General features: G+C 43.6%; 1 protein-coding gene across 1 annotated transcript; it reads right to left on the reverse strand.

The window, feature by feature from the left end:
* Positions 1 to 3,937: 3,937 nt before the first annotated feature.
* LOC309365134 (protein SSUH2 homolog) lies at positions 3,938 to 12,631 on the reverse strand. Its single transcript, XM_081903316.1, has 9 exons — positions 12,566 to 12,631; positions 11,369 to 11,461; positions 10,793 to 10,871; positions 10,307 to 10,436; positions 9,523 to 9,583; positions 7,104 to 7,228; positions 6,749 to 6,811; positions 5,561 to 5,643; positions 3,938 to 4,099 (listed from the first exon to the last, which is right to left on the reverse strand). Exons 2-9 carry the CDS (start codon positions 11,439 to 11,441, stop codon positions 3,988 to 3,990), a joined length of 726 nt encoding a protein of 241 aa, XP_081759442.1. The 5' UTR covers positions 11,442 to 11,461; positions 12,566 to 12,631; the 3' UTR covers positions 3,938 to 3,987.
* Between the last annotated feature and the right edge of the window lie 2,512 nt (positions 12,632 to 15,143).

The raw sequence follows: 15,143 nt of genomic DNA on the forward strand, positions 1-15,143 counted from the left end.
CACAGATAGCAACAGAGAAATCAGAGCATCAGTATTCAATGAAACAATTGCACTAGATCAGTGGTCAGCAAACTTTTTTGGCAGGAGGCCGGTCCACTGTCCCTCAGACCTGGGGGGGGGGGTGAATGATGCAAGAGCACCACGAGCCCTGTTGGCTGCTTACCTGTGTCTTGGAACAGCGGGGACTGGGTGCGGTGGAGGGACAATGAGCGGCGCGCAAAAGGGCTCCAGAGAGGGGCTGCTTAAAATGGCGGTCGTTCAAGCACTTCTGCTGCTGGCACCAACAAATCCCAGCCCTTTCTTCCTCTAGGCTGGGAAGTCAAGGAGGAGGAGGTAAAATCTGTTATGGTCAAATGGGCCCAAGACTTTGGCTACAACATCCCAGTGATCGCCTGGGAAAATTTATGGAAGGTCAATATGAAATTTACTGCTTGTTACACCCTGAATGAAAACTTTATGAAGATGCAATTCTGATGATACCTGACTCCACTAAAAGTATCTAAGATGTATAAAAATATTTCAAGCAAATGTTGGAGGTGCCGGGAAGCGTAAGGGTCAATGTTACACATGTGGTGGACATGCAAGAAAATTAAGGAGTTCTGGAACATAATCTATGATGAACTTAAAAAAATGATTCAGGTATCCTTCATAAAAAAAAACCTGGAGGCTTTTCTCTTAGGGATACTTTGCCTTGACATACCAAAAATTGTGAGAGAAATATTCTTGTATGCTACTGTAGCAGCAAGAATACTAATCACAATGAATTGGAAAGGAGAGAAAATCCCAGCAAAGTTGGAGTGGCAAAGTAAATTGATGGAGTTTGCTGAACTGGCAAAAATGACAGACAAATTGAGAGGTATTACTGAACAAACATTGATTTGGAAATGGGACATGTATAAAAAAAATCTTAAAGATTATTGTACTGGTATAAATGTAGCAGGATTTGAATGACTTCTGTGTTACGATGGATATTTATAAGAGAATATATTATTGACGATTAAAAAGAAAATGGAGATTAATAGTGCACTAGATAAAATAAGAAGTAAATGCATGATGGGGTGGTGGGAAGTTATAGGGAATTCAAGAATGTACAGTGAACAGTGTACAGTGAATGTACAATGAGATTGTCTTTTTGTATTTCTATTTTGATTTTATATCTATTTCTTTGTTATATCTTTTTAATATTAATAAAGCATTAAAAAAGAACATATTCAGGAGACACGCTGGGTGGGGAGCAGGAATGTTCTGTTGTGCATGAGACATCCTTGCACTGATTGCTCTTCTTTCTCCTTCTAATATGTAATCCTGGAGCTTGGCAAACTTTTGTACTTTATGTCCAATTTAGTTAAGCATCTTCCACAATTCTTATAAAGTGGGACAATAACCTTCATTTTTAAAAAAATGGGATGAGGAGGGACTGAAAATATTCCACAAGTTTTAATCAACAGTGCTTCTTTTACACCGTTTGAAATAGCCCATAATAATCACAGGATGGTGGTACCTCACTCCTTCCAGATGATCAAGAATGTATAAAAATTTGGCGAATGCTTGTTGGAGATATGGAGGAAATAACGGTGACATGATCCAAATGTGGCGGACGTGTGAAAAGATTAAGATTTTTTTTGGGGGGGGATATACGATGAATTAAAAAAGATGATGGGGATAACTTTTACTAAAAAACTGGAAGCATTTCTATTAAGTAATAAAAATAAAGAGATCCCAAAAAATCTAAGAGAGGTATTCTTGTACGCAACCGCAGCGGCTCGTATACTTGTGGCCAAGGGATGTATAATGGTTCTAGGGGTTGCTCGTGTGTAAATCGGCGCCACACCTGGCTGGGTTACCTGGGTGAACTCTTTCTGTCCGGACAGCCACTCGCCCGTGGCTGTCTCAATCGCTGGATTCTGTCTCAATCGCTGGCAGAATCCGTCAGTGGGCGTTTCTTGAACTTCTTCCAGCAAAGAAGCTCTTTGACGCCTAGTCTCCACCTACTCTCCCTGCGCGAAAGCCTTCTGCGCAGGGAAGGTGTGGGCAGCGGAGGACCCGTGCTCTCCCTGCTGGTCCCAAGCGAGGAGTCATGGAGCCACCTCACCAATTCCCCCATCTGCCCCCCTTCTCCACTGGTGCTACGCTGAATTCCTTCCCCAGGAGATGGGCTGCTTCTCTCCCTCCCGGGACGCTCTCCGGAATCCCTCTGGAGCCCTCCCTCTCCCTCAGGCTCCGATGGCAGTTTCCTGACAGGATGGAAAGATCACAAGGCTCCAAAAATAACAGATTGGCAATTCAAATTACAGGAATTGGTGGAGACGGCTCAACTGACTAGTAAACTCAGAGGAAACTCAAAGCAAACATTTGCGGAAAAATGGGATGGTTATAGAAGATATGTTCAAAAATACAATAAAAGTTTTGACTCCGTGCTAGCATTCGAATGATAAAGGAACTAAAAGGAGGTGGATAACAATTAAGGATCTATTATGTTTTCAGAATGTATTGGAAAATTTAAATAGAAAGGTTTATTGTTTTGTGTACATTCAGATATAAGATAAAATATATGCAAAGGGACTTGACAGGAAGTCAAAGTTGAAGAAAAGATTTTGGAAGATAAAAGGGAAAAAAAATATTTACTTTCATTATTATCATTTTGTGTGCGGGTGCGGGTGTGTGGGTGTCTGCACAGATGTGTGTTGTTGTATGCAATGTTTAGGAGGAAATAAGACGGTAAATAACAAATAACAAACTAAATATTGATGTATGTAATTTTTATTCCTTAATTATATTTAGTGGTAGTATGGCTGTATTGTTTTTTGTAACATAAAATCATTCAATAAAAATTATTTTAAAATAATAATAATAATCACAGGATGGTACAGCAACACTTCTGTGGATAATCCTCTGCATACACCTTGCGTTCCTTGCCATAAACATAGAAGGAATAAGGTTTCCCATGCCATAAATATTGTACCCTGGTGAGAAGTATCAGCTCAATTGTTTGCCTCTGTAAAAACACAAAGAAGATACTTTTTAGGGTCTAAACATCAGTGTATCGTTTACAGAAAAGTTCAAACCTGAATGGCTTTCTTTTATACACAGAAGAATTGCAAGACTTAGGCACATTCTGAATACGGAGATGCTGCAGCCCTATCTGGCAAGTATGGGGAATCTATGACCCTCCCGACGTTCTTGTCCCAAACTATTGGGCATGCCTGCTAGGCTTACCTAAGCTGGAGTGCAACAACACCTGAAAAGCCAGATGTTCCCCATCCCTATTCTCTGACCCACCTATCCCTTCGCCTGGGTGCTGCCAATGTAGGAACTCGGCCATACTATATGGGAAAAGCCTACAAAGCTTAGAATGTTTGCAAGGGCACAGGCCGATGGAGGCCAGCAGGTGTATGAATTTCACTATGACCCTGCATGGGGGAAGGAAGCGCCCCAGGCAATTCTCTTGAACCACAGCACTGAGGAACATTGCCTCAGTGGTGATTCAGTTAATATTCACAGCACTTGCCTGCCTCAGGATCCGCCTTGTAGATGCAAACTGAGCTTGGTGTTGTTCAACGGCATTGCTGGAGGCTTGACTTCTCAAACCAAATACTCCCAAAATGGGTCCCCCTGCTATGTAAGCTTTTTACGTGGGGTCAAAGAGCCGGCCCAATCTCCAACATATATCAAACACAGTGCAGTCCCATGGGGGAACTGAACCACATCAGGTGCTGACCATAAATTTATGAAGTCACAAAACTGGCACAATGCTTAAAGGTAGCCGTCGGCGCAGATTGAGCCAGAGCAGTGCCTCATTTAGCCCCATACGCTAACCTAAATGACAAGAGGTCTCAAGCCCAGATTTTCCAAATCAATTGAGTAACCATTTCTAGCAACTATACTGGATCCTTTCACTCATGATGCTGAACGTAAAACTCAGGCGGCTCTGGTAAGCAGAGCCAATTTTCCACACAGTTAGAAGCGGCCTCCTCTTTCCACCACAGTCTATTTTGACAAGACTTGCCATTCAACTTGCAGCTCAATGAACGACAGCAGTTGTCCTTTTCCTTCACAATCGTTGCAGACTGTTGTTCCTGTACCAGAACACTCCTGGCAACTGTAAATAAAATGTAATAAAACACAAGGTGTGATAAAATGTAATGAAACTCCTCGGTATGTGAGCCCAGCTGAAACACACACACAAAAAGGGAAGGATAATCTGGCAAAACCAATGGAATAGAGGTTTCTGAGTTCTAGAGCTGTCTTCTTGCTTCGTTTTTCTGTTGGGAAATGCCGCTATCTCTTGGGCCTTAGGACACCTAACAAGCTGAGCTTCTTTTTCAGTTAGCAACTTTTTCCAGTTTGGCCAATACTAGTCAGGGGATGGCAACCCTATTTCTGCTCTCTCGAATATACTTAGCCAACACAGGCACACAGAGACATGAAGTGCTGCATGCCCCATAGTTTGGGATAATGGCTGGAAATCTGCTTCATTTGCTTTCTTCGGATCCTTCTATCTCATACATATCCCTAAGGCAGCCTTTCGTTCATATGTATTTTTCCACCATGGAACTCCCACAGGCTTCCATACATCCCCCAACTAGGCACAGTTCAGCTTTAGCTTCAGGGAGGCTGCTGCATCATCATCATCACATAACTTTTCACGCTAACCTTTCATAGTCTAACTTTTTACGCTAATTCCAATTTTGCAAAACAACTGTACACGTCTCTGAATGTGAAAAATCATGAAACAGAAGACACTTCCATTCCCCCCCCCCCCCAGTTTCTGAGACAATTACACTATAGCCCTCATTCCAGGGTGCTGCCTTTAGGTGACTCCTTTTGCTTTATTTTACATTTGGGCACAAATTCCTTCCCAAGTGCAAAATGCATTTGAATCACTTCAGTTACAGAAAGATCCAGGACAATAATTTCTCTCTCTGTGTGTATAAACTTAGGGTCTTTAAAGTCCTTCACATGCAGTATTTCAAACATTTGCACACCTCTGAAGGTAAGCTAAGTCTTATTATTCCCATACTGCAGATGTCTCTTTCATCCTGCAGCTTTCCCAAGGCCAATGAGTGAGGCTGAGCACCCATGATACCTATAAAACACATTCAAAACATATTATTTTCCTCAAAGAATTAAGGGGTGTTGTAGTTTGTTGGGCGTTGTTGGGAATTTTAATTCTGAGAGGAGAAAACCACAGTGCCCAGAATTCGTTGAGGGAAAGAATGTGCTTTGAATGTGCTTTAAAGGTATATAGTGTATATACAGCCTGAGTTCACAGCAAAATGCAAGATTTGAAGCAAAGACTTCCTGGTCTCTGAGCAACTGTGCTATAGTATAGTAACTAGAGAAAAGTAGATATTTACACATGCATGCATTGGCACAGTATACATGTGAACCTATCATCTGTTGAACCTATAGCTTGAAGCTCCACCATATGATTGCCCATGGTATCTCACGTATCAGGGGACCAGGAAGCAGTGCAATTGTCACACATAGTGCAACACTCAAACCCCACAGTGAAAATAAAAATGAACATCTTCATATATTTGCATATTGACTCACGCACTTTTCAAGTCCACTTCCTGAACATTGTTTACATATGTCGTCCACAAACCGGACTCCTCTTCCATGACATTTCCCACACTTTTGCTGTTGGGATTTAATTTTAGACAAAAGAGCCAGAAATAAGCAGGGTATCGCCAAACAATACACTCATTGGGCAAAAACAGATCTCCATGATCGTCTTTGACAAGGAATCACTTCACTACCGAAGCAAAGATGTCCATCTTGTAACACCCTGGGAATGTAGATGGAGAGGCCCAAGGCACCACCTTTCTACATATCCCCAATGAGGACATTGTTGTGAAGAGGTGTCCCTATGGGCAAATGGGCCACGGAGTCAGCTGTAACTGCAGACCTGTCAGAAATGTTGGCTAGATCCAAGCCTTCTCAATTCTACTTGCTTCTGGAGGTTCTTAAGACAAGACAGTCTTGGGTGGCTTGCTTGTGGGAAACAAGGGGCACTATCTCCCCACCCCACCCCGGGAATCAGATTCTACTCTCCACCAAGTGTATTTTTAATGCCCTATGAACCTCAAACTGCTGCCATCTCAGACAAAAAAATTATTAGATCTGTTTCCTGCAACTCATGAAACGTGGTCTGAAGTATGAGGGGAAGGGTCAGTCCTGGAGACCACTTGTCAGTCCTGGAGGCAGCACTCAGCAATGCCTTTGATACTCTATTCGATTCCACCATACTTCATCCCTTTCTATTTTCATGAAGCATGTAAAAATGTAGGTTTTTAAAAATAAAAATAAACTTTTTTCTGAATTAACAGATTAAAAATTGATGGAAGGGTTGTTAGTCGTGACTTTTATCAATTTTGGGTGGTATTGCAATGTTTACTTTATTATTTTTCACATTCATGATTATGTAGTCAGTAGTTTTAACTGTTCTCTGTTCTGAGCTTCCAAATATGGAAGAAAAACCAGTATAGAAAACGGATACTCCCGACATCCAGTACAATTGCTATATCAAATATTTACTGACTTTCTGGTTTGTATCTCTGGGGTTCCAATTTGGTCCTACTAGTCAACATCCCATCAGCTGTTTAGACAATAGCAGGACAAGCTACTGCACAAAAGACATGTTGCTTCCTCCTCCACCTTTTATTTTCTCATCTGTGTTCCCACTTTTCTACAAAACAAAAACTCCACACTAAGCAAAACATTCCCCTTACTCACAACTACTTACCTTGCTGTTGCCATTGCATTTACTGCAGTGACATCTACCAGTCGATCCACATGTCGGGCAAGCCTTCAAAATCAAAGAAAGGAGAGTGTTAAAACAGAGCCAGTAGCTTTTATTTGGACCTGGGTTGTCTGGAAATACTATCCTGCTCATACAAACACAGCCCAAAATCAATCAGGGCCTCAAGCTACAACCCGGCATGAACACTTACCTGGCAGTAAACCCCACTGAGTTCAATGGGAGTTACCTTGAAGAAAAATGCACAAGACTGTGCCAAAGAGGAGAGGAAGGGTGCTGGCCAGACAAAATGCATAGGCCTAAGTATACCACCATATTCATTAATACATTAGCTCTGTACCGTTAATGCTGATGTATGAGGCACTCTGATTCTCTGGGTTTTCTCTTGGAACATGCCAGGAGCATCTGCTCTCACATCCCAAGGCAAAGGAGGTGTCCCACGCAGGTAGGAATCTACTGCTCCACCTGGTATAAGAAAAGCTGGATTGGACTATTTTCTGACAGCCGCACTTACACTACCATCTGGCTCGGCCTCAGAGAAGCTTATGTTTTCCAATGCACAATACAAGCAAAATAAGAGCATGCATATTAGCCTCTACGGCAAAATGACAGTTTGCTATTGGGAGCCAGATTTCATCATCATGATTCATTTCAACAATGAATTTACTGCTTAATCAGTCATCTCTAAGCAGTGTACTTCCTCCCCTCACAAGAGAGTGACGTCCTCATCCGTTCTTCCTCATGCTTTACCCTTGTATGAATTGCAGTGCAAACTATGCTTCAAAATCAATAGTGTGGCTTTCCGTTTTCAAACTATCATTTTCCAGGAGCCACTGTTGCAAAAGTGCCCTGATTTTAACGCCACCTCTTTTGTTTAACAAACACACAAAAAATACTTCTTTAAAATTACACCAATTATAAATTTACCGCATTTTTGTTCCCCCAACTTTTCCGTTAATAACTGGAGTGACCTAAATTCTTTTCTCTACTTAGAAATATAGACCCATTTGTTTACCTGATCTCACTAAGAAAACCTGTGCTACATATCTAGTATCAATTCTGGGCTGCAAAGCAACCAAGGACATATTGTCTTATGAGCAAGCAGGCATCCAAGTTGTAAGATCAACAATTGATCACTGCTTCATTTCATGTCGTATTGTACAGAAATATACTTTAAATTACTTTCAGACTTTGTTTGTGACCTTTGTCAATCTCAGGACTTCTTCTGATACCATACCAAGACAATGACCTCAGAAGAAACAGATAAATTTATTCTGCACTTTATATAGTACAGTCTCATCTTACCAATGTTTCATTTAAAGTCAGGATGGGTGTCTTTGAGGAACTCTCCAATTCTACCAAAACTGTGAAGGGCATCCATCTTTAGCTATACCTTGGATCCTGAACACCTTGTGAGTTGAATGTTTTGGCTCCCAAACGCCACAAACCAGAAGTTTGTGTTCCGGTTTGCTAACGTTCTTTGGAACCCGAACCTACAACACACTTCCCATGGCTTCCAAATGTTTAGAAGTTGAACGAAGTTCCGAAATGGATTCCCTTCAACTTCTGAGGTACCACCATACTGTGTTTTCAGGACATACAAAAATGGAGAGATAAGGTGGCCTAAACTAAAGCCGAGTTCCATCCGATGCTTTCAGGTGTTTTAGAACAAAGCAAGCACACACACCTTAAAGAAAGGGGTTTTTTGGGGGCATGCCTGACCTAAAATTATATTATGAAGCAGTCTGCTTTTCTTGGATAAGAGACTGGTGTCATCTTAAAAATAACGAGCTATTAGATTTAGAAGGGAATAACAACCATTTCAGTTGGCATGCATATTTAAAATATGATAAATCCAAAGTACATAAAGGTTTTAATGACCATATAGTAATAAATACCCTGTTTAGGGTTTGGGAAAAATGTAAAAGAATGATGGAACCTAACACCCCTCATTGGACATCTCCATTAGAGGCAAAGGCCGTAAAGAAGAAAAATATGAGAGGAAGCAGTGTTCGTAACCCAAGGTATGACTCATTATTGATAGAAGAAGATAGTCAAATTACAGTCATACCTTGGGTTACGAACGCTGCGGGTTGCGTGTTTTCGGGTTGCGGGCCGTGCCAAATCTGGAAGTACTGAAATGGGTTACTTCCAGGTTTTGGTGCTCGCACATGCGCAGAAACACAAAATTACATCACGCGCATGCGCAGAAGCACCGAATCGCATCACGCGATAGAACAAAGGTTCACAAATATGTACTTTTGGGTTGAAGGCCTTGTTCTATATTATTATACTGAGTCCTTTACATAATGTATTGAGAAAGTAATAAAAGCTGGTTCCTGTAAAATTCCTCTCAGGTTGCTACCCAAATTCCCACCACCTGCTGACACAGCCTTTTGTGAAGTGGCAGAGCCATCACAACATCCTCAGCTGCTCAGTGGCCATGGAATTGGGAAGTGAGGGCAAGAAAAGCTGGCCTAATGTCACCTGATGCCTGCTGTTAGACCAGCTCATGATTCATTGCATCCCAGGCCAGCTGAGCCCCATTCCCACCCTTGGAAACCCATTTCAAGGCCCTCTGCTGAGTATCCTCTGGGATAATGTCAACGGGACTCCTGCCTGCCCAACTGGTGACTGGCAGGAGGCCAGCTCAGCCGGCAGAAGTAAAAGGAGATGCACCACACTGTGAAGGGTTTGGATGGTTCAGTCTGGCCTAGGTGGGGCTGGATTGTAGTGTAGTGTAGCATAGCGGTACTTACCCCCATAAGGTTCCGCCTTATATTCAGAGGATCTTGATTCAGTGAAGGTCTCCAGTTTATACTAAGAAACAACTCTCAAGAATTAAACATTTCACTGCCAATTAAGAAATAGTCAGCAGATTTTTAAAATTGGCTTAGGGCAAATACGCAGGGAAGCAACACCTTAAAATGTCTCTGGTTAGAGCCAACACAAAGCAACCACCAGAAAACTACAAAACAGTACAAGTAAAATGCCTCTCTTATGCATTAATTCAAAATGGTTATGTATACTAAAAAAAACCAGAATGTCCCCACCTACAAGTGTTCATGCTAATACGAAAGAACAGCAGATACTAAAAAAATAAGTTGCAATGTAATGGAAATAAATCCATAAATGTGTATCAATTTTGAACAGCGCATAGAAATGTTCATGCATAGAAATTTTCATGCTAGCAAAAACACTGCCTTGAGACGGGCAAAATGTCCAGCAATGAATGATACCTTTTATTTATTTCTTGTTTGTTTATTCTTTGAAAGGACCTTCCACACTCAAGGCAGCTAACCATTAAGAATATAAACATAGTAATCAAAATAAATAAATGGCAGCGGCAGTGGCTGGTGTGCTGTGGTTGGGAAGAAGCACAGAACTGCCTTCCCAACACCAGCGTCACTGCGGCTTACCTGGATGGCACTGGGGCAAGGTGCTGGTGTGGTTGGGACAGGTGTGTCGGACTGGCAATGCCTCTGCCTCCACCATACCAGCTGCTCCTGCATAGCCATACTATTACCAATATATACTGCTTACTCTGTAGGTATTGAATAACTGTAGGTCATTAAACACCATCTCTTTGGCTGGGTCTGTGCTGTAGCAGCACTTGCTGGAAGCGTACTGGATAAAAGCTTCTTTGGCTTCATCTTTTGAAATTGCAGGAACCCTGTAGGAAAGGACCAAAAGGAGGGATAAGCAAAATTGACCGCCAACCTTCCCATGGTCCTCTTTGTCTGGGGTGGGGGACGGGGGACCTCAGGGTCAAGAACCAAATATGCACGCCATATCCCTTTTTTCTGGCCCTCACAACTCTACCCAGGCCCAGTTAGAATATGTCTTTGAAGTCTGAAAACACCTCGTGAATTTCTGAATGGAGGCTGGGGAGAGATGTGGGAGTGTCTGTGGAAACTAGCCTACTGAACAAAGGTGAAATCTGCATGCCCTGCTTGGCCCCACCCACACCACTGTCATGTGACCCTGAGAAGGAGGTCCACAACAGAATGCTTAACAGTATCCACTTACTTCCACGTTCTCTGGGGCGGCTGTTGCCCATTTCCATCTCTAGGAATCAAGTTAGGTGGAGGTGGGCAATGTTTTCCTCCTGTAAAGAAATGGTGTTTGGGTAAGAACAGCAGGATAAGCAGTTGTGAATGTTCTCAGGTCTCACGAGCAACATGCTAACAGAAAGTTCTCCTTGGCAATAAGGGATTGAAACATTCATGCAGTGGGCACATGTGGGTAAACTGGTCCCAAATCACAGCTGTCAACTTTTCCCTTTTCTTACGAGGAATCCTATTCGGAATAAAGGAATTTCCCTTAAGAAAAGTGAAATGTTGACAGCTATGTCCCAAATTGTTAAGGGCTTTATATACTAATAGCAACACATTGAACTTGGCCAGGTAACGAATCAGCAACCAGTGCAGATCTCAGGGCGCAAGTGTGAGAAGCTGACAAGGCCTTACTCCTGTTAGCAATCATGCTGCAGTGTCTGAATCAAGCACAAGGGAAGCACCTTAAAAACTAGCACTTGTATTACAGCATACACTTTAGGGAACTAGAGTCCCCACCAACAAGTACACCACTTGTATTTGTACTTGCCTGCAGCGGTTGTGCCTTCATAGCCAGATATGTTGCCTGTGTTATACACAGGAGCAACATACATAGGAGCCATGCCTCTAGGAATGGCACCACCTACAACAAAGTTAAGGAAAAGGAAGACGTTAAACGTTGTCGTCTCTCAAACATATAATGAATTGTACAGAACACTGAAACTTACACATACCATTTCATCTTTATTACGCAAGTGATAGGTCAAGGGTTTGGCGCCAGTGGGTACCTTTGGGATTTGAGAAAGTGCCGTGGGCACCAGTCACCAAATGTAGGTACAACGTAGTGATGCTGAGCCAATGCAAACAAGAACTTAGGAGGAAGGGCAAATTTCTCATGCATCATGGATATTTATCAAGACCTTACACGGGCACCAGAGGTGGTACCAATGGGCATGCTAGCACCTGCAGCCACGATGGCAACCCCTGGTAAACTAGGATTTAGGGTGACATCTGAATGGAGCCAAGGTTAACAAGGATAATTAATGCCTGTGATGACTTGTTTTTCATAACGAAAGTCCACTGAGTCTGTCCAACAGTTCCGTATGTCTGAGTTGGGATTCTAGCAGGAGAAAGTGAAAAAGAGTGTAATGCACGATAACAAATATAAATGAGTGGCTTAGTGTACAAAAAGCAGAAATAGATGCAGTCAATTTAAAAACTAGGGACCCTTAGAGAGTGCAGTTGTGGATGTGATTCTATCATTGTCAGATGAATGTCTAAGGCAGTAGGTGCCAACAAACTGATTGTTTAAAATAGAAGTATGAAGCTAATTTTCTCTAACCATTTATTTTAGCTTTTGTGGGGTTTTTCTTTGGGGGGGGGGTGGTGGCGGCTGGGGGACGAATTCAAGCTCTGCTAGCTGTGGAGAAGAAGGCGGGCCACCTCCACCGAGGAGAGTCCGGAGGGACCGCGACCTTCCGCGGCTGCTGCCTTGCGCGCCTTTGCGCGCCTCTCCCCTTCGCCCGCAGCAAAAGCGCCTCTGGAAACAGCTTTCTCCTGCGCAAAAAAGCCCCATTTACAGCTTTCCCCTAGACGTTGGCAGAAAGCAGCAACACGAGAGCAACGGGGACTCTCTTTCCTGTTTACTTCGTTGCAGAGGAAGAGTTGCCGAGGACGGGGAGGACGGGCAGCTTTCAAGGGGAGCTAGGAAGAGGAGCGAAGGGGGATTTTTGCAAAAGGCTCTCACCGGATTCCCTGATGTCCGTCCATCGCTTCTAGAACACCATCTCGAAAACGCGAGTGAGCAACCTTTGCTCCCTCTCTTCTTTCAGTTTCGGGATCCCTCTGTCGCCAGCCTTGCACAGCTTTCAGATTTATACAAGCTGCTAGAGAGGGAGTGGAAATGTGGGGGGCGGAGGGGCCAGGGCGGTGTCATCACTGAGGGGCGTTGACAAAATATTTGCGTGTGTGTGCAGGTGCAGAGACATCACGTTGCCAACAATGGTCCGTACAGTGGTACCTCGGGTTATATACGCTTCAGGTTACATACGCTTCAGGTTACAGACTCCACTAACCCAGAAATAGTGCTTCAGGTTAAGAACTCTGCTTCAGGATGAGAACAGAAATCGTGCTCTGGTGGCGCCGCAGCAGCAGGAGGCCCAATTAGCTAAAGTGGTGCTTCAGGTTAAGAACAGTTTCAGGTTAAGTACGGACCTCTGGAATGAATTAAGTACTTAACCTGAGGTACCACTGTATAGTTAAAGCTATGGTTTTCCCAGTATGGAAGTGAGAGCTGGACCATAAAGAAGGCTGATCACCGAAGAATTGATGCTTTTGAATTATGGGGCTGGAGGAGACTCTTGAGAGTCCCATGGACTGCAAGAAGATCAAACCTATCCATTCTGAAGGAAATCAGCCCTGAGTGCTCACTGGAAGGACAGATCGTGAAGCTGAGGCTCCAATACTTTGGCCACCTCATGAGAAGAGAAGACTCCCTGGAAAAGACCCTGATGTTGGGAAAGATGGAGGGCACAAGGAGAAGGGGACGACAGAGGACAAGATGGTTGGACAGTGTTCTCGAAGCTACCAGCATGAGACTGACCAAACTGTGGGATGCAGTGGAAGACAGGAGTGCCTGGCGTGCTCTGGTCCATGGGGTCACAAAGAGTCGGACACGACTAAACGACTAAACAACAAGGAGCACGTGCGTGTTTGTGCGCGAAGTTGCAAAGCCCAAAGGCGTGCGCTCTCTCTCTCTTTCTCACCAGCTGGATGCTCTGCTGCTCTCTCACCCTCCTTCCACCGCTGAGCAAAGCTGGTGAAAGCAAAAGCCAAGGGGCTGCCGGGCTGACCTCTCTCCGCTTCCGAGGGGCGCGTGCACTTAGGCGCAAAAATGCTTTTGATTTTCTCACAGTCCCAGGCTCGGAGGACTTTGTGGTGCCGGAGGGAGCGAGCCGTCCGTGCCCCCCCCCCCGCGCGCTCCTTCCCGATCTCGCATTCTTCTGTTTCCCAGGGGCACCGTCGACCCCCGGTTGAAATTGAGCCAAGCCAAGCCCCTCCAAAAAACAAAACACGCAAACAAAACACCCTCACTCTCCTCAGCATCTCTTTTAATTCACTCTGGAAGGAAGTACAGTGGTACCTCGGGTTACATACGCTTCAGGTTACATACACTTCAGGTTACAGACTCCATTAACCCAGAATTAGTACCTCGGGTTAAGAACTTTGCTTCAGGATATGAACAGAAATTGTGCTCCGGCAGCGTGGCGGCAGCAGGAGGCCCCATTAGCTAAAGTGGTGCTTCAGGTTAAGAACAGTTTCAGGTTAAGAACGGACCTCCGGAACGAATTAAGTACTTAACCCGAGGCACCACTGTAAACAGGAAAGAGTCCCTGTTGCCCTCATGTTGCTGATGATCTTCAGGGTCCCCGCTGGAGACTGAAAGACTGACCCTCAATGCATTTTATCTCCTTTGCAGCACACATTTTATTCCTTCTTTAACTTTCCTATATTGCTTAATCTGCACAGAATACTAAAAAAGATTTTATTGAAGTAAATCAAACCAATCAATACAATGAAAATAATGAAAGTTCATAAAGCAGCACAGTATATCTGAAATAGATTTAATATTAGGTTGGCAAAGTACTTAAGACCATTAGGAAAACCAAATTTCATGCTGCATTGTGGAGAGGGAGTCCTGTGTGTCTGTGTTTCTTGCTTATAAGATAAAATCCCACCAGAATTTTTCAGGATGCTCCAGGCCTTTGGCAACACATAATTTATGAGCTGCTTTTTCAGGTAATGTTTAACTCCACAGATTATTATACCAAAGCAAAAGTCGCAAATTCTGTAATGTTTTCCATCTGGGGGCAATTGATGTTCTGCCAGCATCCGTGTCAAGAATTCTTGAGAACTGAACCCTTTCAACTGATTGAGCAACAAACTGCAATAGAGCTGGAATTGAGTGTTTAAGTCAGAGCTTTCAAAAAAATACCTACCCAACTGCAGCTGGCACACTAGTGTGTTGCAACACAGAGTTTGGAAAGCTCTGGCTTAAGTATTTTGGTCACTTCTTGACAGACCATTGTCTAGAATTTGAATACCGGTGGGCAGTCCCATCATAGGTGGGAAAAGGTGCCTCATATTCCACAGCACTTCCAACAGTACCGAGAAGATTGTTAATATCGTGTAGGCAATTTGCACTGGTGTGTGGTGACTGTTTAGAATGCTTTATCACTATGTGCAGCCCTTTCTCCCATGTAAGTGCTTCCTGAGTTCTGAAAGAAAGACCTGCTCCCTGCTGCAAGGCCCATTTCCACCTGGCC

Source organism: Podarcis melisellensis, assembly GCF_964234715.1.
Source record: "Podarcis melisellensis genome assembly, chromosome: 2".
NCBI classification, from domain to species: Eukaryota; Metazoa; Chordata; class Lepidosauria; order Squamata; family Lacertidae; genus Podarcis; species Podarcis melisellensis.

Bases quoted from the DNA above. Each gene is read 5' to 3' on its own strand.
- LOC309365134 (XM_081903316.1), bottom strand. From the start codon at position 11,441: ATGGCTCCTATGTATGTTGCTCCTGTGTATAACACAGGCAACATATCT. The intron at 10,437-10,792 runs GTAAGTGGATAC...CCTTTCCTACAG, and splicing joins CCGCCCCAGAGAACGTGGAA to GGTTCCTGCAATTTCAAAAG. The intron at 7,229-9,522 runs GTAAGTACCGCT...TTCTTATACCAG, and splicing joins TAAGGCGGAACCTTATGGGG to GTGGAGCAGTAGATTCCTAC.